At 21.0% G+C, this 24340-nt stretch overlaps 4 protein-coding genes and 2 long non-coding RNA genes across 7 annotated transcripts in view; 3 read left to right on the forward strand and 3 right to left on the reverse strand.

Annotated features, from left to right (window-relative positions):
• The window catches only part of LOC127276900 (uncharacterized), a 13161-nt gene extending 11469 nt beyond the window's left edge, over positions 1–1692 (forward strand). Inside the window, exon 3 of the long non-coding RNA XR_007842277.1 lies at positions 1578–1692. This is a non-coding gene — a long non-coding RNA (uncharacterized LOC127276900). The remainder of the gene's footprint in view (positions 1–1577) is intronic.
• Positions 1–6462, reverse strand: part of LOC127276898 (GTP-binding protein 1) — an 8002-nt gene extending 1540 nt beyond the window's left edge. Inside the window, exons 1-9 of the mRNA XM_051297590.1 lie at positions 6142–6462; positions 3683–3783; positions 3484–3595; positions 3166–3346; positions 2589–2767; positions 2226–2378; positions 1571–1820; positions 678–822; positions 232–550 (exon numbers count right to left, since the gene is read on the reverse strand). Of these exons, the coding sequence (XP_051153547.1) occupies positions 232–550; positions 678–822; positions 1571–1820; positions 2226–2378; positions 2589–2767; positions 3166–3346; positions 3484–3595; positions 3683–3769 (1426 nt within the window). The 5' untranslated portion in view covers positions 3770–3783; positions 6142–6462. The remainder of the gene's footprint in view (positions 1–231; positions 551–677; positions 823–1570; positions 1821–2225; positions 2379–2588; positions 2768–3165; positions 3347–3483; positions 3596–3682; positions 3784–6141) is intronic.
• Positions 6463–6700: 238 nt separating this feature from the next.
• Positions 6701–12738, forward strand: LOC127276897 (late secretory pathway protein AVL9 homolog). The gene is made up of 9 exons (XM_051297589.1): positions 6701–7124; positions 8702–8899; positions 9217–9445; positions 9827–10016; positions 10093–10549; positions 10623–10757; positions 10828–11216; positions 11335–11402; positions 11547–12738. The coding sequence occupies exons 1-9, from the start codon at positions 7056–7058 to the stop codon at positions 11762–11764; spliced, it is 1953 nt and encodes a 650-aa protein (XP_051153546.1). The 5' UTR covers positions 6701–7055; the 3' UTR covers positions 11765–12738.
• Positions 12739–13401: 663 nt separating this feature from the next.
• LOC127276885 (uncharacterized) lies at positions 13402–19698 on the forward strand. Its single transcript, XR_007842276.1, has 3 exons — positions 13402–14587; positions 14695–14965; positions 19313–19698. It is a non-coding gene; the product is annotated as an uncharacterized LOC127276885 (long non-coding RNA).
• On the reverse strand, positions 15661–21907 carry LOC127276884 (uncharacterized protein PF3D7_1120600-like). Of its 2 annotated transcripts, XM_051297575.1 has the most exons (10): positions 21771–21907; positions 20914–21049; positions 20539–20789; positions 19710–19920; positions 18625–18773; positions 18485–18544; positions 16688–18341; positions 16407–16593; positions 16067–16307; positions 15661–15784 (listed from the first exon to the last, which is right to left on the reverse strand). In XM_051297575.1, exons 3-10 carry the CDS (start codon positions 20629–20631, stop codon positions 15761–15763), a joined length of 2619 nt encoding a protein of 872 aa, XP_051153532.1. In that variant the 5' UTR covers positions 20632–20789; positions 20914–21049; positions 21771–21907; the 3' UTR covers positions 15661–15760. The 2 variants fall into 2 exon arrangements, 1 of the variants encoding a protein (XP_051153532.1); XR_007842275.1 differs by lacking the exon at positions 15661–15784 and having other exon boundaries at positions 16159–16307; positions 16407–16543.
• Positions 21908–22093: 186 nt separating this feature from the next.
• On the reverse strand, positions 22094–24258 carry LOC127276880 (dynein light chain roadblock-type 2). Its single transcript, XM_051297568.1, has 4 exons — positions 24081–24258; positions 22939–23011; positions 22783–22861; positions 22094–22501 (listed from the first exon to the last, which is right to left on the reverse strand). The coding sequence occupies exons 2-4, from the start codon at positions 22939–22941 to the stop codon at positions 22290–22292; spliced, it is 294 nt and encodes a 97-aa protein (XP_051153525.1). The 5' UTR covers positions 22942–23011; positions 24081–24258; the 3' UTR covers positions 22094–22289.
• Positions 24259–24340: the final 82 nt, after the last annotated feature.

The raw sequence follows: 24340 nt of genomic DNA on the forward strand, positions 1-24340 counted from the left end.
AAAAGAATTTTTTTCAAAATTCTTTGCAAGAATTTAATTATTTAAATCAAACCGTCATTTTGAAGGATCCGTCGTTGTGAAAAACGTTATTGTGGAGGATTTACTGTAATTATATATTTTCGATAATAATAAAAACTCATATTTCAAAAATTAGAAATTCTATAGTGTAAAAATGCCTGATTTAAAATGAATTCGGTCTATATAATTAATTTATTTTCAATATAAATTCACCCATTGCTTGATAACGAGAACTGATTGTAGTTGGATGATGTAGAATTAAAATTTCCCCCTCAAACTCCCAATAAGCTTGTGGATTTAATGCAGGCGATACTAAAACCATACCTTTTCGAATTTGTGATCTTTTTATTTTTTTTAATGAAAAACTTGCCGTTTGTCCACCTCTTACTTCTCTAACGGGCATTCTTTTTCTATGAATACTTTTTATGACAATCTGTACAAAATGTCCCAATGGATCTGGACCAAGTAATAAAGTATCATTTAAACGTATCACTCCTCTTAATGTCGTTCCAGATACCACTGTTCCTACACCCTAAATTAATAATTAAATAACTTAAATATAATCGTATAATAATCACTAATAAAGAAAATTATAGAATTTTGGAGTACAAAAGATTTTTACTTCGTTTTTTAATTTTTTTTTTTTCTATTTTACTTACAGGCACTGAATAAGTGTCATCAATTTGAAATTCCGCTGGTTCATCATCACGACTTGTTATCCTTGCAGATAATAAATTTAAGAACATTTTCAAAAGATCCAAATTATCACCATTAACATTTGAAATTTGAAATATTGGACATAACCTGTGAAATAACTACTTTATTACTATTTTTATTCTAATTAGGTTTAATCTTATAATTATAACACTAAATAAACTATATATTTAAGTTGAAATTAAATCCTAACTTTTAGGTTTATTCAATTACTTAAATTCACCTTAAAGGACCCTCTTTTAATTCATAATAAACCCCCCACCAATAAAATAATTATAATAAAATAAAAAATAAATTTAAAATTTAGTGCCCTTAGTTTAAATAATTTTACCACTGCTAAGATTAAAGTAATTTCCACATCAAATACTAAAAAAAAATAATTCTAATTAAATAAAATTGAATAGAAAACGGAACCCGAATTAATGATAAGGAATCAAACCCACACTAAAAAGTTGAAACTTTCCCCCGAAGTTTAAATCTCTTTTTTGACAAAATTATGTTGATACATAAAATTAATAAACTCAAAAAAATTAAATTTGTAAAAATAATTATATATATTTATACAACTAAAAAAATTAAAACTATTATTAAATCATAATAAATTTTATATAAAATTTTTAATAATGTCATCAATATACTATTGAATAAACAATAATTCAAAATACATCAACAAAATGTCAATACCAAGAAGCCCCCTCAAACTCAAAATGATGAAATGCTCTTAAAATGAAATTTTCTTAAACGAAATCAAATAATTATAAAAAATTGCTGTTTTATAGAAACTTGAATGTTTTATATTGAAACTGATTTAAAAAATTGTATTGAAAAATATAATAACCTTTCAGAAACGAAATTCATTGCACTGACAACAACATCATCAGCGGTTTTTACAGTAACTGGTACTTTTCTGCAGCCAGGAGATTTCAATATTCTGACTAAGAGTTTCAAATTTTCTTGAAGAACATTAAATGGACACATGTCAATTTTAGTGACAACTACAAAAACAGGTACGGACAAAGCTAAAGCCAATCCTAAATGTTCTTTGGTCATGCCAACGATACCAGCATTAGCTCCAACCATAAGCATACCTGAAATTATAAAAATTATTAAGTAATTAATTATTCGGGCTATTTATAAGTTGTGTCGTCTATGTTTGATTTTTGTTAGCATAGAAACAATTATTATATCTTAGTGTAATTAATTGAATTTTTATGCGTTTACCCAACATAAACTGACCTTTAAGTAAATTAATATCTCATGTTCTTAAACTAAAATTTATCAATTGACTGGCGCCCACGGAATTTTTATTTGAATTATTATTTTATAAAATCTAGATCCTTGGGAACTTTTAAAATAATGCTCGTAAATTTTCTCAACGGATTTTAATTCCTTAGAATTGTAATTATTTATTATTTTTTCCGAATTTTAAAAAGCGCAGAACATTAAAAAAAAAAAAATCAATTGCTTATAAAAAGAAATATGTAAGTACTTACCAAAGTCAGGAACATGACCAGTCATTCCAAATACTGTTGTTTTTAAATAACGCTCATGTCCAGCAAGATCAATAAATGTAATAACTTTAGATGATTTTTCACAAATTTTTGCCCAATCTAAAGAGCCATGTTCTGATTTGTTGACCACGTTACCTGAAATCATCAGTCATCTATTTTGCGTCCTTGATACGAAACACATTATTATTATTATTATTATTATTATTATTAATATTATATTACTATAATAATAATCATTATAATTTTTTTAATAAAAAAAATATATAATGCTGTTTTCTTTGATATACAATTTTAAATGATAACACAAATAAAACTAAACGTAGATTATGTCATATAGGAATTTACCAATTCCATCAAATCCAAGAATATCGTTTCCCACTGAACTAGTACGGCCAGTTTCAGCTTCGTGTTTATGTCGAAATAATTTTTGTCTTGCTAATCCACGACCATTGTCAAGTTGACCATGTGTCAGTACACCCAATAAAGTAGATTTTCCCGCATCTACGTTTCCCACCACAGCAATTCTGAATTTTACATCAACAAAATTGTATCATTTGCAAAAATCTCTAATCTAATCAACAATTTCAGATCTCGGATCGACTTTAACGACCAAAAAAAATTCGTTTTAGCCTATTTTACATTTCAAATAGAGTCGAAAAAGTCGATTTTTGAATTAAATTTTTTTTTTTTTTTTAAATAATTAAATTGAATTTTTTTAGTCTAATATTTTCAGAAACTTATTTTGATTACAGTAGAAGTAAAAAAAAATGATTTAACATTCAAAATTTATCACTTTTTGTAAATTTTTGGCGATCCGTTTAAGAAATTCTGACCTTTTTTTATTAAATGTGAATATTATGATTTCATGATATTTTGTGCATTTTATAAATTTTCGAAAATATTTACATAACAAAATACAAACCTGATTTCCAAAAAGTCTTGTTCATTAAATTTTTTTCGAATTAAATATTGTCCCGTTAGTCCTTGTTCAACTTTATATTTTCTTAATAGTACACAATCTGCTTCCAATTCTTTTGCAAGTGACTCAAGAGTCTTTACTGATGCCAAATAGTCATCTTCTTGTAATCCATCCTCAGAGCCATCTAATAATTAGATAAAAAATAAGCAACAAATAATAATTAACAAAAAATTTTTTTTTCTTTTCTGGAAACATCCGATTTTATTAACACGTCAAAATGTACTTTTTATTTTAAAATTTTAAAATAATAAATAAACTAACCTTCACCAATTCCAATATCAAAAATGGTTTCATTCCTTCCATCTTGAAGTCTGTCTTTCAATTTTGTTAACAGATTATAATAAACTGTTTCTGAAGGATTTATGAAATCAACCTACAATGAAAAGTGCTATTAATTCAATGAAATTATTTTGATAAATTAAATTATCACATAGAAATTAAAAGTAAAATTATAATTTACCTTCTTCGTCATTTTACAGAGTTCCGGAGTTGGATCAACGTCATCATTTTTATTGCACGTTAGTGCATCTTCCGTAGATAACATCATTTACGGTAATATTTCTAAAAAAAGCAAAATTTTTATAACCTCAGATATTCAATTTGAAAATATTTTTTAAATATTTAAATTATTATCATATATAATATTTATCCGCATTTTGTAAATTAGAATTGAAATTGAAGCAAATTTTTCTATTAAAGAATTTTTATTTAAGATAATTAATAATAATTTAATAATAAAAAACTAGTAATAATAAATAATTTAATAATAAATTAATAATTTAAGTTCAACTTTTTTGCAACTTAAAGCAAAATTCCTATAAAAACAGAAATTTAATTTAAAAACAAAAAATGTTCTCCAATTGAAATTATAATAATCAGAATATTCACTTAAAAGAATTTTAATTTAATTGAATTCACATTTAAAAGAATTCAATAATTCAACAGAAATCTTATTTAACCGAATTTTTATGTATATAAAAATATTTTTATTATTATACACGTTTTGCCAAAACAAATTATATCGATAACTCTGATCATTTTAGTTATGAGCCAAAAGTTTCGAACGTTCAAATGAACGAAATTTTTTTTACAACTTCTTTAAGTACGAATTTTATTATATAAAATATTGTTTTAAATATCTAAAAAGAAGTTATTAATTTAATAATTAATTAATTTAACGTTTTATTTTACATAGCCATCATAATTTTTAATAATTTAAAGATTGAAAAAAATATTTCGTTCATTTGAACGTTCAGAACTTTTGGCTCATTTTTAGTTAAAATCGTTTTAATAATAATATTAATTTTTTGGTTTAATTTATATATAATTTATTTTATTTATTATATTCAAAATTAAAATTTTATTGTTTGTTGAAAATATAATTGAGAGAATGTCCTAATTTCAATTAATTTAAAACAATATTCAAAAATCTTCATTTTCTAGACATTCTAAATATAAAAATAAAACTTTTATTATTAAAATTTATTTAACATTCAGATAAATTAATGTATTTCTCTTGCTAGCTACAGGTATTAAATTATATTCTCCTTTGAAGAATTAAAATGTTTTTTTAAATTATAAACTTTAGAAGAAAAAAATGTAAATTTTTAAGAAAAAAAAATTTTTAATCTAAAAATTTGTTTATTTACATTGTTTATTTATAGTCAGTCAAATTTTATTTTCATATCGTTAGAATAATTTCCAAAAGTGATGCAATTTTTGTTTACAATGGCTTATTTTCTACATAAATAAATTATTTACAATTTCATCGAAAATAATTTTGAAAAAATGCACAATTTATTAAATATTATTTGCTTAACAAAAAATTATTATTTTCGTAATGGTGTATTTTTTTCAAAATTGTTTTCACTGAAGTTGTAGATAAATCTATTTGATGTAGAAAATAAGCCATCGTAAACAAAAATTGCATCACTTTTAAAATTTTGTGTAAAAGCGACATAAAAAAAAGTTTACCTAAAAATGTGTGTAAATAAACAAATTTTAATAAACATTTTAATTTTTCAAAGGAGGATATAATTTTTTTTCTGAATTTCTGTATCTAGTAAGAGAAATACCTTAACATTTCAATCACATTTTTCTAGTATTCAGTTTGAAATTATTTTAATAAAAATTTTTAAAAAATCAAAATAATTGTGTTTTATATTTAAATTTCCATACCAAAAGTAATCTATATTTTTTTTTCATAATTAAAATTAATAATTATAAGTTAATTAAACTAAATTTTCAATTAATTTATTAATTATTATTTAATTTATTTTATTAAAATAAAAGTTATGTCAAGATAAAAAAATATTAAATAAATTAATATGCCCTAAATTTAACAATGTAGAAAAAATTTGAATAATAAGTAAATAGTTTATTTATTAAATTCAAATAAATTACAAACGTCTTATAAATATTTAGAGGGCATATAATTATACTAGTGTAATATAAAAAAAAATTTCTTAATTTTGTCTGACTTTTGTAGTTCAAGGTCAAATATTACTGGAAAAATATTTAAAACAGTTCAAAAGCTTCTGATTAATTTTTGCCGATAATTTTTTTAAAATTTTCTATTATTGTACCGATTAAAACGCATCTGTGACGTGTATCTGTGTATATATATATATACAAACAATTCTGTCAATGTCAATTTATTATTTTTACTTGTGAGATATTTTTTAATCGTCAGCGGGATAATATTTAAATTAATATTAACAAAATAGTTTCATAATTTTATTTAATTAAGCTTTATTCTTAAATAATATTTCTTTATAATAAAACAGTAAATTCACTATTACTTAAATAAATTAAAAACATTGAACTACAGCAGAAAAAAAAAATTCATCGTAAAATATTTTGACATATGTCTAATATAGCATTAACAAAATGAAAACAATTTTACAAAATTAAACTTACCAAATACAGTTGAAAATTGAATTCTGTTTTCCTTTTAATGATTCGACCAAATGCATTCACTCTTTTATTAATAATTGTAACAATAAACAAAATGTTACGCAAGAAAATTTAAGTTAGTTGATGAATTATATTTTTTTTTTTCATTCACATATTTATTGAGAAATTGGCAAAACCAATAGATACATATATTTCTCTGGTTTCATATGAATTCATAACATATGAAAATAATATTGACTGTTATGTTACATACAGTATTCACTTATATGTATAGATATAACTGCAAAACTGATGCAATTTGTTTGCAATCTGTCAAAAAATACTTTAAAGCGACACGGTTGGGTACCAAAAATAATAGTTTTTGTAATATGTAGGCGAACATCTAAAATGTGAAAAACGAAATTACAGCCAATCACATTCAGCGATACCACCGTAAAAATTCAATACCGATTCAAAGGTGTCACATATTGGAGGTTTCTCTGAACTATTTAATACTGTGGTTATGCCTTTATACATAAATGACGCGCGTTGGCGCAACCTACCCCTCACTGTCTTTTATAAAGACCGTGGCAACCCTGTCAGTAGGAATTCATGATCAACTTTTTGACATGTAGAATTCCATCTCGAATTCTTATTTACTATACGAGCTTTTGATATTTTTTACAGTGTAACAATTTTATTTTATAAGTAGTTTATATTTTATTTTTCAATTAAAAAAACATTGTCAATTGTTAATTCTACATTTTTCTACTCTGGAGAATGTAATATTCATATTAATGTTATTAATAAAAATGTTGTTCATTTCTATATTATTTGTTTCTTGAAAAGATTTTTTAAAAAAAAACACACAAAAATTTGTACAAAAATGAATTTCTTATCTAAAAAAGATGACTATTGTTAATTCTTAATTAATCTAAATGGCTGAAACTGAAGGTCCGATTTTGCACATAATTGTGATTGGATTTCATCACAAAAAGGGATGTCAAGTAAGTTTAGTATTTAGAAATTTATTTTTAATATTAGTTTTTATTTATTAAGCGATCAAGTTAATTAAATTTCATCCCCAAAATCAATGCGCTCTATTTTTAGAAAAATCTGATAATTCATAGTTAATGATTTTTTTTTATGTACGTTTGCAAATACATTATATTGGCAATTATTTTTTATAAGACTATTTGAATTGTAAGGAAAAAAGTTTATTTTAATGATTGTAAAAATTTGATAAAGAAAAAGAACAACAAAAATAATTTACATAATTTAAATTTCTTCATTGGTAATTGCGTTCAAAATAATGATTTAATACATTAATTGATTATTGTATTTTATTTTATTATTTAAAAAATAAATCGAAAATATTAGGTGAATTTTTTTTTTAAATATACCAAAGAAATGTATTTAAAAAATTTCAATTATATTTTTCTAGAAAGTTTATGAATATCACTTAATATTTTATTATTTTCATACTATATGCTGACATTATAATTTTACATTATAAAAAATTTTATTGTTTGAGAATTTTCAGTAATTTAAAAATTTTAATTTCGCTTTTTGATATTTTAAATTAAAACTCTAAAAAGTAGAATATTCTCTTGAAAGTAGAATTTATTCTTTATTTTAAATGAAATGTAACAAAAAAAAAAAGTAGTTTTTATTTAAAGAATTTTCGTTGCAGTAAAATTTCATAAATACTTTACAATATTTACAAATATTAAAATTAACTTAAGAAACTTATTTTTTTAATTTGGTAATAACTTATTGTTTTAAATATTCCAAATATAAATAAACATTATATTTTTGTCTGTTAAATAAACAATATTTTAAAAATTCAATTCTTCTTGAATTAAATTATTTTTTTAAAAAAAGTCTATTATTTTTTAATAGTATTTTTTTGTAATTGGATTTTTTTTTATAATCAATTAACTTTTTGGAATTCAATTATTTTTTTTTTCATTTCCTTCCTTCTAAAACTTCCTGTTTTACAGGAAGTTTGTTTTATATATATATTTTTTTAATTATTTTTATTTTATTTATTCCATATACATATTTTAGTAGGAACTTTGTTTATATATAATAATAATAAAAAAAAATTTCAATAATCAATATTAAAGAACATAATATATATATCTAGTACAGTACTAAATTTATATTTACAATGCGATTAAATATAAAAATAGTCGCCGAGACTTAATTTATGTATTTTTTAATTTATTTAGTACTTTATTAACATCTATAATAAATTTACTAATTTGTATATTACATATAATTAAAAATTTTTTAAATATTTAATCATTTTATTATAGCAAAATTATTTTTTTAGTTACAAAACAATAGAAAATAAAAATTGAATAATAATGTTAATAACTTAATAATTATTAAATTTACAATAAAATACAGTTCCAAATATTTGTAAAAAAATTTTTTTCAATTGAATTTTGTAATAATAGTTGAACTTTAAGTATTTTTATTTATTTATTTTTTAATTTTAAAAAACAAAATAGGTTTATGTAATTGAATAGACATTTTTTTTGATAAAAATATGGAATATATGAAAATTGTGTCTTAGGTGGAGTTCTCCTTTCCTCCATTGGTACCAGAGGCTCCAAATGAATGTCCATTAAATTGGAAATATTTACCATCATTGGCCCTACCTGACGGTTCTCATAATTATGATGAAGACACCGTATTTTTTCACCTACCTAGTCTTACGGATCCAAAGTGCACAGTATACGGAATTTCATGCTTCAAACAAATTCCAGTTGAGGTATATTTTTAAATAATTTCAATTAATTAAATTTCTATCCGTATAAAATATTTAAAAAAAAAAAATCATTTGAAAATTAGGAAAAATTAATAGATTTAGAAATTTATTTTTAGAAAATTTTTTTATTATGAATGTATAAATTTTCGGAAATATTTATGAAATTCTAAAATTAGAAAAATTGATCATTAGATATTTTTTTTTTTTTTTATTAATTTTTAATTAATCGCATTCACGAATTTTTATAAACTACAAGTATATTTTACATATTTTTTTTTTCTAATGAATTTAATTTTACGAAATTGCTTTTATATTAATAGAAACTAAAATGTCGAACATCTGACATTACAAGAGGAACTGTACAGAAATCAGTCTGTATTTTAAGCACATTACCATTTTATGGACATATTCAAGTTAAAGTTGCATTAATAACAAATGCATATTTTGAGGAAGGAGATTTTAGTAAAATTTCATTACTAAAAGATACTTACTATCATCTTAATTCTTGTATGAAAAAAGATAGTCAAATTCCTTCACAATTTTTTGGAGGTATTATTAATTTCTTTTATTTCAAATATTAAAATATTTCCAATAATAAACTTTTCAAATATGAGGTCAAAATTTCTCAAAAGTATTACCTAAAATTAAAAAATTAAATCGTTTTTTTTTGCTAATAAATAATAAATAATTTTTTTGGTCTTTTTTTTAATTATTAAAGCAATGAAAAAAAAATTAATAAATTGTTTATTTTTATAAGAAATAAATAATTCATAGTAAAATTTGAAGTTAAAAAAATATTAAACTAATTTTTCGTTCGTTTTAGGTAATTTGAGAAATTTCGACAAATATGTAGTGATAATAATATTTAAAAGGAGTTAAAAATATATTTTTAAAAGAGAAAATTTTTTTTTTTTTAAACGAATTTTACAGGTCTTTCAGCACGAGATTTAATTTTACAATTTCGACATAAAGTACTTTTATTATTTAAATTACTTCTTTTAGAGAAGAAATTAGTTTTTTTCCAATCGCCAGTGCATCCATTATGCACGACAATATTGACTCTACTTTCATTATTTCCCGGAATGATAGAAAGTGGTTTGAAGTATTCCACATACATCAGGTGAGTTTAGTGGAAGGCAATTTCAATTTATCATCGATAATAATGATTTTTAATCAATTTTTTTTTATTTATACAGGGTACCAACATCACCAATTTCAAATAATGACGTGGAAAATTCAATTATTGATTCCGAATTGACAAATTTAGATTCTTTGGATTCAAAATCATTAAATAAAGTTGAAAATAATGATTTGAATTTAGAGAAAGAAATTTCGTACTCTAATTATGAAAGAAATTTAGAAACATTAGAAGAAACATTAAATGTTATTGACGATGAAACAGAAAGTAAATGCAAAAATTCAGAAGATGGATTAGAAAATAAATACAATAAAAAGCCTAATTACAATGATAATATGGAAAATTTGCAATTAAAAGATGAATTGAATACTGTTTCTTTTGAAACAGGAGATATTTTACCTAATAAAAATAGTAATAATCTTATATCGGTAAATACATGGATTGAAGAAAGTATTTTACAGGCGACTTCGATAAATACTCAAAAATGTGGTTTACCATTACAAATATTTTCTGAGGTATATTTAGAGATTCAAATTTTATTGAATAAATGTTTTTTTTAAATTTAATTTAATTTTTTCGCATTTTTAGGGTTACCTCTGTTTACCGTATCTTTCCTTGCCATATTTAGAATTGTTAAGTGATAAAAATGTTCGTGGTTATGTAGTAGGGGCAACAAATGTTCTTTTTAAACAAAAGAAACAGCTAATCGATGTTTTAATTGATGTAAGTATCGAAATGATTAAAAAATTATTAGAAATAAATAATAATTTTGATGAAAAATTTTATTATACAGATAGAAAATGGACGAATAGAAGCTAATGATCCTGAATTAAGAAGACAATTACATCTTACAACGGAGGATTTGAGATTTATTGATTATGTCGTTAGATGTGTAGTTGAGCCAAGAAAGGATAATATTTTGGATAGTTCTACATATCATGGTAGTGAAGAATGGATTAGAATTCAATTTAAAATGTATTTACTTCATTTATTACGCACATCGATGCAATACGATACTCGTGAAACTGATCATTTTAATACATTATTTATATCGGCATGGCGTACTACGAACAATTATAAAAAATGGATAAATTCTAATCCTACTGAAATAAATAACATCGAACCGAGGCATCCATTTGTTGGACAATTATCAGTACAGGATATGAAATTACGTTTAACGCAGTAAGTTTCTAGTTGATATTTTTAAAGTCAAGATATTTAAAATTTAATTGAAATTTAAAACAATTGAAAAATTTTGCTTTAAAAGACGATTTTTTAAAAATTAATTTTCTTGTTTCAGTTCCATGCAAAACACAGAGAGTGGTCGAAAATTAAATCAAGCAATGTTAACAACAGGAAAAGCCGTAGGCAAGTCTCATTTTAAATTCATAATATACACATAGGAATAAAAAATTTACATTCATATTCATTTTTAGAAAAATGAATCGTTTAAAGTTTTATTTATTAACTGTACGATTTGTCAATTTTTTTTTTTTCATTTATTTTAATAAGGTGGAGCTTTATCACAAGCAAAAGGGGCTTTCTCAACATGGTGGAATACATTAACGACAGTTCAACCAATAAATAATGCAAGAGATAATAATACTCTTCCTGATGATGTCGAAGAAAAAGAACAACATGCCTTTAAAGTTGAAACTGATGAGACAATTTTAAACAAAGACTTTTTAAGTGAGTCTATAAATTATGAAAAAATAATTAAACCAAATTGAGAATCTTTTATTAGTAATTATATATATATATATATATGAAATATAATTTTAATAATTCTGATAGCAATATCATAACACTGAAAAGACCAAATTTTCTTTTAAAAATTACTCTACAAATTATACATATATTAAATTAATTATTTTATGTTATAACTAGAAAACTATTTGTTTGAAATTCTCTCATTTTTGAGAAATATTAATCTTTTGAGTGGTGATGTTTTTACAAAAAAAAAAATGCCAAAAATTGCTAATCAAGTTTTAAACATGTTTACATTTTTGATTAATTATTGTAAAAAGGAATTAAAATTTTAATATTTGATTGAAAAAAAATACATTTACTGAGAAAAATTGTATTTACAAAATTTTTAAATCTGTATTCTTTAAATATTATACAGATTTTCTAAAAAGTTACTAAAGATTTTAAAATGAGAGTTATCATTAAGAAAACCAAGTTTTCTGTGTAAATCCGTTATAAAAAATTTTAAAAGTTATTCAAGTTTGTAAATATATATGATGCATTACCACTCAAATGGTTAATGAAAATATGGGTTTTTTTAATTTACAGAAAAAATATCGAAGTTGCTTAAAAATAAAAGGAGAAATTATTATTATTATCCTAAAGCTGTTTTTATATTAAATCTATCAATAGCTTTATTTTTTACACTTAAAATTATTCAAAATATAAAAAAAAAAAAATTAGAAAAATAAATGGAAATAAAAGCAGTTGATTTGTAAAATTGATATTTAGGACATTAATTCTTAATAGTCAAAAGTGTAATTACTTTTCAAAAAAACATGTAAAACGACGTAAAATTATTTGAATTTTTCTTCCTATTTTTATAGTCGATTAACTTCGATATTTTTTCTTTAAATACAAAAACCGAAATCTATTTAAGATTGCTGTCTACTTTTTTTTTTTTAAATACCAAGACTGTGATTATTTTCTGACTGCAAATATATGTTTATGCAAATTATACACATTTATTATTTACCCCTTTTCATCGTAATGAGGAGAAAGTAGAGTAAATTTAAAAAGTTACAAAATTTAAAGTATACGAAAATCAATAATACTTTTTCATTGAAAAATAAATTTTACACAAGGGACAAATAATATTAAAAACATTTTCATACTAAAAAAAATTGAAATTTTCGCTACTTAAAAAGAATTAACAAAAATTCGCATAAAATATTTATCTATAAAAAGCAAAAACTACTTTTTTATATTTATTATTTATTATTAATAATTTAAAAGCAAATTAAATGTTTAGTTTTCTAATAATAATAAAAAATTCTATCCACTTTTTTTCAAATTAAATTATAAAATAAAATTGATTCCTTAAATTTTCAGAAAGTTTACATTGTTTTTTATTTATTTGCTCAAAAATTGAGATCCTTTTTAATAAATATAATAAATAAACAATATTTTTTATAATTTATAAATTATATTTATAAATTTTATAATTTAAAAATTTATTTAAATTTTATTAATTTTATAAATTGAATAATTATATTATAATTGTAATAATAAATAAAATATTAATTATTAAAAATTAAAAAAATTGTCCTTGAAGATAAATATAAGTACTCAAATTTCCATATAACAGGTGAATATTTATTTTTGTTTCTTAATAATATGTGATTTGTCATCATTAATTAATTTTTCATAATTATAAAATTTTAACTACTTAAATTAAGTTTTTTGTATATTAATCTTAATCGAATTTTTAAGAAAAGAAAAACTAAAAGAAAGTAATCTTAATACGTCTCATAAAAATAGTGAAATTTTAGTAACACACATTTCTAAAATTCCTAAATCCTTTTTGCTGACTAAGAGTTATGTGTGATATACAGATTATCTTTTGAGACGCATACCTCAGTTTATTCTTTGTGAATATAGATACATACATATATTATAAAAATTTGATAAAAATATTTATATAAAAGTGAGTTTGAAATTTTTTTTTTCACAATGAACATAGAATTTTTAATTCTTTGATCACAAATATGTGTATTATTATTAAATAGTTTTACAAATATTTTAAGTGTAATAAAAAAAAAAAATCCATCATCAATGAAGAAAGAAAATAAATAAGCAAAAATTTTTGCAAATGAAAATGCAAATAATTCAAAAAAAAGTGATAATTTTACTTTTATTTTTTTTCCCCACGTGTAATTGGTGTCGTTGTATTAAACTTGAAAATAATGAAAGAAATAAAATTGATGATAAAAATTCAAAAATAATTGTTCAAATAGAAAAAAATAATTTGAATTTAGAAAAAGAAATTTCCAATAGTAAAAGATTTGATAATATTTTTGAGAAAGCAATATTAAGAATAATGACTGGTAATTTAACTAAAAGCGATTTGGAATTATTAAAAAGTTTAAATTACAGTTCTAAAGAAATTTTTGATTTTCAAGAGCAAAAAAATGAAATGAGAAAAAAACATTTAGAAAGAAGACAAAAAATTAAAACACATAGAAATCAAATTTTAAATGATTCTTTAACATTTATTACAAGAAGCTCATCGAGAATTTATGAAAGTAAAGAAAATGAATTTGAAGAATATAATAGACAAGCTGTTTATGATTATGAAAATATGATGGCCGATATTGATGAATCAGAATTGGAAATATCATCATCGACAACATTTCAAGAAATTTATCAAAATGTAAATAAAATAATGAAATCACAAATAACATTTAAGTCGCTCAATGATTCTGAATTTAATTCATTTTTCAATGAAAAAACCCTCGTAAATAATATATCAAAAATAATTGATAATTATCAAAATTCGAAAAATGTGATATTTTCAAAAGGAACATGTAAGTTTTTACAAGAAAATAATTCTTCTATATTATGCTCATTCATTTATTTTATATATTATATTCTAAATAATAATTGGAATGATAATTTATTTCTCATCTCACAGGAATTCAATCAAGAAAATAATTATTTAAAAGAACTTTTATTTAATATGTTAACAATGATCAACAGAAATTTTAAAAGTCCATCTCAAAATATATCAAATTCGAATTTAATGGATAAAAAAATACGGAAAAGAATTAATTCCAAGGATGATGATGATGATAACAAATTTTATTCCAAAATAATGGCTAAGGAAATTAGTTATAATTATTCCAAGGACGAAGATGTGTCTTGAGTTTTGTTCTTTTTAAAATAATCTCATTAGTTCAGAAAAAGTAAGTAATAAAAAATAATATTATATTATTGTAAATATAAAAATTTATATTAAATTCTTTGTAATATGAGTTGAAAATAATTTTGATTAATTACATTAAAAAAAATCAATAAAAAATTTTTTTTTTTTAATTTTTATCTTTTAATGAAAACTATTTTCTTTTTTAATTTTCTAAATATTCTATTTTCAAAAATAAAAAAAAGCAATTTATTATTTTTAATAATCAGATTTTAATTTAAAATTTATTGTAAATTTTTACTTTATTTTATTTGCAGTTTTAAAAAACTGATTTTGAAATTATCTGACCTTGATTTTCAAGGTCATATTTTATTTAAAAATAACATTTTTCTCTAATTAACATGTAAAAAAAGTTTAAAAATATCTTTTTTTAACATTTTAGCATTCTATTTATAAATATAATGAACAGAAAAAATTGAATTTTATAAAAAAAAGTTAAAAAAAAAAATTGAACCTGTAATTTAAGATCTATTTTATCAAATTCACTAGCGCCAACGTCTCACTGTTTGCTTCTGTTCCAATTTCAACTTCCTTTTCATTCATTTCGTTATAATCTTAAAAGATAATAATATATTTTTTTTGCTTTTTTTTGCATTTAATTTAAATTTAATAATAAAAATAAAACTTTAATTAAATCACTTAAAAATTAAATAACATTTAAATACCATTTAATTGTAATTCCTTTTTTAAAAATTAAATTTTGTTTATTTAAATTTCAATTATTTCAACTAAATTATAAATTTTTATAGTACAATGTTCTAATATTTTTTTTCCTTTGCTACTCCATGCAGACAGTAATTCCCTGCAATAATAAAACTTAATGAAATTTTATTCTTCTTTCATAGTTTCCTTAGAAGATTTTCAAAAAATAATAATATTTATTAAATAGAAGTAAAATAGCTTCAAATTAAAATATAATTTACTCTCCTGAAAACTTGGAAATTGTTAATTTTTAATTAAATCAGTCAGTTAATGAAAATATTGTCAAATGAATATTTGGATAGAAATAGAAATAGAAACATTATACCTATTATAATATTCAAAAATTTATTTTTAACATTGTAAAATAATAAAAAATACTTACTTGATCATCAAGAAATTTCAATAATACATCCTTTTTGTATTTAATTTTTTCTTTTTTTAATTGTGCTTTCAAAAAATTTAAACCTAATGGCTCGTATTTAAAAATCTTTTTTAATATCTCACTATCGTTTTGAAAGAAGTCACTAAGACTTTTTCTCATTTCGAAAATATTTTCACTTTGCTTTGTTACTTCTAATTTTTGAGAATCACTTTTTGATTTTTTATTTTCTTTAAATGATGAACTGTAATAAGAAACAAATAACAATATTTTCATTTACATTTTTTGAATTAACTTTAAAAATAAAAATTTTTATTATTATTATTATTATTATTATACTTACGTTTTTTTAGTTAAATTAGAAGAATTTTCTTGTGACATATTTTTTTGAAAATTATTTCCACTACTTTTCACATTATTTTTAATTGGGACAGATTTTTTCCTATCACTTTTTGTGGCTTGTGATTTTTTTTTGATTCCCTGCAATTGTTGAATTTGTTCAACATTAGAATTGTCTATTTTATTAGAATCTAAAATTAAAATTAAATATTATTAGATGTACCTAAATAATAAATTTTTTAATAAATTTTTTTTTTAATTTCTAAAATTAAAAATTTAAATTACCTTTGGAAAATTTAATTTTACTGAAATAATCCTTGAATGAAATGTCATCTTCAATATTTATTATTCCAGTTTTATTTAAATTATTTCCTTCCTCACAAAATGAAAAATCTAAATCTATCGATGAATTATCGTGATTTTCATCAAGATTTATAATTTCATTTTCATCAAAATTATTTTCTTTCTCACAATGTTTAGTATCTAAATTTCCCGACGATCTTTCATAATTTTTTTCACAAAATTCATTTTGAGAAAAATTATTTTCTTTCACATCAAATGAAAAATCTAAATCCATTGATGAACTATCGTGATGATCATCAAGATTTATAATTTCATTTTTATCAAAATTATTTTCTTTCTCACAATGTTTAATATCTAAATTTCCCGACGATCTTTCATTATTTTTTTCACAAGATTCATTTTGAGAAAAATTATTTTCTTTCACATCAAATGAAAAATCTAAATCCATCGATGAACTATCGTGATTTTCATCAAGATTTATAATTTCATTACTATCATTTAATTTAGTTTTTTTCTCACAATGTTTAATTTCTAAATTTTCGAATGATTTATTTGTTTCCATGTTTTTTGTACAGAAATTATTTTCATTCTCATGAAATGAAAAATCTAATTCCATTGATGAATTGTTCTCATTATTTTTATCAAGATTTATAATTTCATTTCTATTGAAATTATTTTCTTTCTCGCAAATCGCTTTATCTAAATCAATAGACGAATGATCTTCTTTATAATTTTCGTTATCTTCTTCAAGATTTATAATTTCATTGAAATTATTTTCTTTCTCACAAATCGCAGTGTTTAAATCGCTAAATGAACTATCGTTATCGTCTTCAAGATTAATAATTTCATCTCTTAAATTATTTTCATTTTCAAAAATTGATTTATTTAAATTATTTAATGAACTATTGTTATCCTCATCAAGATTAATAATTTCATCTCTTAAATTATTTTCTTCCTTAAAAATTTGTGTTAAATTGTTTGAACTTTCGTTATCTTCATCAAGATTTATAATTTCATTATTTGTTATTGTATCATAATTCTTTATATTTGATTCATGAAAATCATTGTTAATTTCTAAATGTTTTACATCTTGAAATTTAATATTTTCAACTTCATCTAAATTAATTTTATTGACGATTTTTTCAGAATTTTTTGACGATTTTTCTTGACGATCATTGACAATATCGATAATTTCTGAAGATAAAATATCAATTTCTTTAAAATCATTTATTTTATCAACGTTTGAAATTTTCTCTGAATTTAAATTATCGTTTTCCAAAAAACAATCTAATTCGGAAGATAAATTCATTCTTTGCATTTGAAAAGAAGAATTAATATTCATTTTATTTAAATTTAATTCAGGTGAATTTGAATATAATTCTTGACTTACTTCATCAAAGAATAGTCCTTTAAGATTATTATAAATTTGATCATTAATTGGACATAAATTTATTAAATTCAATAAAATTTCTAAGTTGCGTTCATCTGCATTTATTTCCGTCTCATGTAATTTTTTATTAATTTTTTCAAATATCCTCTCACTTTTTTCTTCAAATACATTTTCTTCGAAATAATTGTTGTCAGTTAAATTTTCTTTTGATGTTTCTTTTTTCTCAGAACTAAATAATTTGTCTATCTGAAAAAGGAATAAAACTGAATTTTTTTTTCTTTTGCCTCATTTTTTAATTAAAAATTAATATTCTAAAAAGTTTAATTTTGAAATTTTGAATTTCAATTTAATATTTTTTAGTTTTAGAATAATTTTACTTTTTTACTTACAAAAAAAATGCTGGATATATTTTCATTATAATATGTTGTGTTATTCCAGAGTACATTGCTCTGAAAATAAAATTTTTTATTAAAATTATGAAAAAGATTCTTATTTGCCCTTAATAAAAAAAAAAAAAAATTCTACCCACCAATTTTATTGCATCTAAATTTTTTGTCAACAAATTTTCATTTTCACAATTCTCAGTTTCTATTAATATTTTTGCTAAATTATTAGTTAAAACTCGCTCTTTTATATCTTCAGTAGATGTTTGTAAAGTTGTTTTAATTTTTAATGCATCTGAAAAAGATAGTTTTTTTTATTCATTCAAATGTTAAACTTTTAAATTCATTTCTTCTTTTATTCAATATAAAATGATTTCGAATTTTTGTTTATATTTCCGGAAATAATTAACGTTTTTTTTAACAATCTAAATATTTATATTACAAAATAAATTAATTTATTATCGATTGTAATTTTGATTTTAAAAACCACAAAACTTATTTAAAATTTTTTTTTTCAACATAGAAAGTGAATTAAAGTTGTTTCTCAAATAATATTTCAAGAGATTTTCAATTATAAAAAATTAAGACAACAATTTTTAGAAGCAAAAGTTTGAATTGAAAATAATATAATATTTTTCCAGTACTTTTTATAAAATTTCATGATTTTTTTTTTGATTTTTCTAACTCGTGGCAACCCTGAGAAAGTAAATTAAATTTGTTTCGTTTTTTTTTTAATTTAAATGTAATTTTTACAAAAGGACATTTTCATTTTTTTATGTCCGTTTACTTGTTAAATAAAATAATAAATAAAAGTTTGCATTTTTGATGTTTCAGAACATGTTAAGGTTTACTGGATGCATTTTCTGGCATTGGATTTACACTTAAACAAATATTGCTACGGAGAATATTGAATAATTTCAAGATAAAAAATAAAGTCAAATACTTGGAATGACTTTTTATATAAATAAAAGAAGTAAATCACTATTTCAGGCCTCGGATCGTCTTTAAGGCGCAAAAAAGTTTTTAATTTTATTTTGTATAAGTCAAAAAAAAAAAAAAAATTGCCTTTTATTAAAATAAGTCGGAAAAATCTTATAATCCGAGGCCTCTTTTTCATTTTCTCAACTATTATTAAAGTTTTGTGAATTTAGTATTTCTAAAATTATTAATTATACATATTTATATTACAGTTATGTAATAATATATTAAAGATATTAAAATTATACTATACTTCTTTTAAATTTTGTAACAAATGCATCATTGGCTGATTTATTTTTATTGAACCAATGGCTTGGAGGATTTTTTTCAATTTTTGTTGATACTGCTGAAACTAATTCTGAGGGTGCTATTAAACCTAATTCAACTTTTTCTTCTTCTTCAGCATCGTGCAAAGATTTTGATATTGCAAGAGCAAGTTCCAATTCAGTTCCATAGTATGATTTCTGAAAAGTTTAATAAAACTTATATATGATACGTGAAAAAAAATAGTTTCTACCATTCATAAAATTTTTTTTTCACAAATCAAAATCAAAGATGTAAATTTTGTAATTAATGTAGGACAAATATCTAAAAAAAATTCTGACAAATTCAATTTTAGAGTTTTTATTTGAAACTTTTTTAAATAATTGAATTTTTAAAGAAAAATTAAAATTATTACAAATAACTGAAATTTGGAACATAAAATTTTGTAATTGAAAAATAATTTAAGATAATTGAATTTGTGAAGAGTTTTATTAAAATTATTAAAAATAATTAATTCAGAGAAAAATTTTAGTTAAAATGTTAAAAAATTAGTTAAATAATTGAAATAAAGAAAATTTAATTTTTTGTTTTACATAAATTCTTTTTAAAAATACAATTTTGATTTGAAATTTGTATAAACCAAAAGTGAATAGTAAAAACTATTTTTTTTTTTGTCCGTATTAGTCTCGCAGGGACATTAGTGTAAAATAATAATTAATTTTATTTAATTAACAGGATGATGTAATTTATTGTAAGACTTTTGGCTGATAAATAAAAAATTAATTTTATTTAATAACAATAAGTAATTGTAAAACTACCGGTTGTTGTTTGATTCTTCTTTTTTTTGGAATTAATTTTTTCTCCTCCTCTGATGTTGTTGAAGGATTTTTTTTCTTTTTCTTTGAAAGCATATTAAATTTCTTAATTATCGAATTTTTTTAATTCTTCCATTCTTCTTTTCAAATAGGGTGCTTTTTTTATAAGTGCATCAGCAAGATCTAAATCTTCTGATCTATTATTTACTTTTTCATTTATGAATTGTACGTATCTTTTCACAGGTGGAGTTACACTGAAATAATTCAAGAAATTTTTTTTTTTTTTTTATCCTATATAGCGTTTATTTAAAGAATTTCATTTTAAAGCAAAGATTCTTCAGTAAGTAATAAAATAAGATATATAAACATAAAACTTACGAGAATAAATAGGCTAGAGAATACCCTGCTGCTAAGGTACAGATGATTGCAATACTAACAAATTTATTTGCAGCAGTTCCTTTCAACCGACGTGGTTTTCTCAATGATGTATCTGTTGGATCTGGCCACATATCTTCTATTAAAAAATAAATAAATAAAATTCATAATTATTCTAGTTCAATTTTTTAAATTTTTAATTAAATTTTTTCCCATTATTTTCACTATGAATTTTAAATACATTTTTTTTTTTTTTTATTAAAATTAATTATTATCCAATAATAATTTTCTATGTAATAGAAAATAAAAATCCATTATAGCCAGGAAGTTAGACTTGTAAATTTACAATTAAAAAAAAAAAAAAAACAATTTTGTGCCCAATTGTTTATTTAGTATGAAAAATTAATTTTTTTGAAAAACAAAAAATTTCAGGCGCAAAAAAAATCAAAACATTTTTTTCTTACTGAAACTAAACTAAATTAGATAAAAATTTGTTTTTATGTTTATAGTAATTAATTTTAATGTTAATTAACTAATAAGTTTTGTTTCTAAAAAAATTAGAGATTAAATTTACACAATTTTAAAAATAACTTATTTTTGGAGGTTAGGTTGTAACATAAAATCTATATGACAATATTTATAATTTTCATTTTATCGAGTAGCATTAAATTTGATAACATTAAAAAGATTAAATAATATTAAGATCTGTTTAATTGCGAAAAAATAAAGATTAAATTATAAAAATATATCAAAATTAGTTACATTTTTAAAATTCATAACTTTATAATAGAAAAATACAATTGAAAAATTATCTACGAATTTTTGTTTAAAAATTAAATAAAATGTAAAAACTAACAAACCTTCTGATAAATGGCCTTATTTACATAATCAAAACCAGTGGAATAAATAATAAAATCGGCAAAAAACGAATATAAAATGTATAAAATATACAGAATACTGCGCAAACGACCAAAACGAATAGCAACTGCGCTTCGCCACTATACTCTCTCTCTCTCTCTCATTGGTAGAAAAAACCGCGATTATTTAAAACTGCTTTAAAATAGAATATTGAGAAAACACGAATGTGTAAATTATTTACTTTTTTTTTTTTAATGATTTGTAAGCGTTCGCAAAAAAGGGACAATTTTGTAAAGAAAAAGGAAAAAAAACTACAACTAATTAATTTTAATTTTTTTAAATATATTTATTCTTTTTATAAATCCAGAACAAATAATTTATTGTTCAAATTATATTGGAATTAGAAGGAAAAATGTTATAAAAGCAATTTTTTTTTCTTTTTGAATGCAAAAAATTTATTAAATTTTTTACTGTATCATTTTTTTTTTAAATTTTATTATCTACAGTTTCTTTTTTTTTATTTAATCAACAGGATTTTGTATCACAATAAGTATAAATTCTTTATCAGGTGCAACCATTACTTCATGCTTTTTACTGCGTATACGCAAAAAAGTTAAATCATTCGTAGGATCCAAATCACGAACAACTGAACGAGCCTTATCTGATAGTTGACTAATTAATCCCGCATATTGCACTGTTGTTGTATTATCCAATGTTGTTTTTATAGGGATGCCTATTTATTACAAAAAAAAACTATTATTATAATTATAATTATTTAAATTAAATTATATAATTAATATTATAGTTATTAAATTATAATATCATAAATATAAACAATTTAGAATAGAATTTTATTTATTTAATAATTTTTTGCATTTTTATTAATAAAAAATAAATTATAAATTTAACATTTAGCCATATCTATATTGTTCTTTCAAATTAAAAACAAATTTTTAATTATATATATATATATGCACAAATAATTTTAAGAAATTCTTATTTGTTTTAAATTACCTTCTGAGTTAACAACAATTGTCCCAACAACACCCTTATGGGATTGAATGCGTTTCATTGTTTCTTCAACTTCTTGAGCCTAAAGAAATATTATATTTAAATTACTGGTCTTAAATTTTCCTAAATTTGTTAATAATTTTTTTTTCCTAAACTTACCATATTTTTAGCATTAATAAAATATCAAATTCACTTTGGTTTCCAAGTATTCGAGTCAATCGATTCTCTTTCTCTGCAACAGCAACGAAAATTATTTTTAAAAATTTGAAATTAGTTTTTTATTTTTGTAAAATTTGCTCTAAAAATGCCATTATATTATATTATATTTATTTATGTAAACAATTGGAAAACTTTAATTTATTTACTATCTAACAACAATAGTTAATAAAAAAAAATATTTATCACCTCGTTAAATTTATTAAAAATAAAAAATTGACTTTTTTTGTAATGTAAATGGACAAATTCAAAGTCAGTAAATTTATTTAAATAAAGTTTAGTTAAATTTAAACTCAGTGAAATGGAAATTAAGTTAAATAAAAATTCTATTAATTAAAATAATTTATATAAATTCTTTTATAAATCTAACAAGAAATTCTTTTGAACAAGATCGTTAAATTTTAGGAAAAATCCGATAAAAAAATTCGAAATTGGAATATAATAATATCAATAATAATAAAAATAATTAGAACTTCTATTTAATAATAATAATACAGTTAAATAAAAATTCTTTTTTTACGAAAATTCTGATTAACATAGTCTACTTTAAAAAATATTACTATAAAAATTCAATAATTTCAATTAAACACGACACGTAATATACTCTATTTATTGATTTTCGAAATCCCCTTTTTTATATCTAAAGAAACTTTTTTTCCCTTTTTTTTAACCTAAAAATTAAACCAAATTTATACTGTGATTTCTGTAATTGGTAAATTATTACTAATAATTTGTAATATTTTACAAATATTTATTTCAATTTTAAAGATACACGATCATGTATTTCTAACCTCAAAACGATTATTATTACAAAAAATTATGATAAAATTATACAATTTTTTTTAGATGAAATTAATAACAAAATAATGTAATTTTACCAAACTGTAAAATTCATTTGTTTTTTTTTTTTTTTTTTTGATATAGCAAAGATCTGATATGAATATTAAAAAATAAATTTGTTTTTTTATGGATTTAGAGAAAATAATAAATCTATACTACATTAAGTATGCAAATTAGAAATAAGTAATGAATTAAGAAGAAAATAAAAATATTGCAACTTCGATAAAAATGACTAATGCACTAACCTCAATTGGACTGAATTTATTATTTTATTTCCAAATCGGTTTTTTTTCAATTTTTCTTTAATTTATCGAATTCTTATTCATTTATTCACTTTTACCATAATGTTTGACGTTGATTAAAAAATATTTATTGACCAAACAAGAAACAAACAAGTGACTGTCACTAAAGTTGTATATATGTATATAGAGTGGAAACTCTATTGAAATCACAAGACTATTAAGGCGGATTCTACGCTTTTAGCTCATGAAAGCGTCACATTACG

This window comes from Leptopilina boulardi, unplaced genomic scaffold, assembly GCF_019393585.1.
Source record: "Leptopilina boulardi isolate dan_hultmark-lab unplaced genomic scaffold, ZJU_Lbou_2.1 LbouV2_155, whole genome shotgun sequence".
NCBI lineage: Eukaryota > Metazoa > Arthropoda > Insecta > Hymenoptera > Figitidae > Leptopilina > Leptopilina boulardi.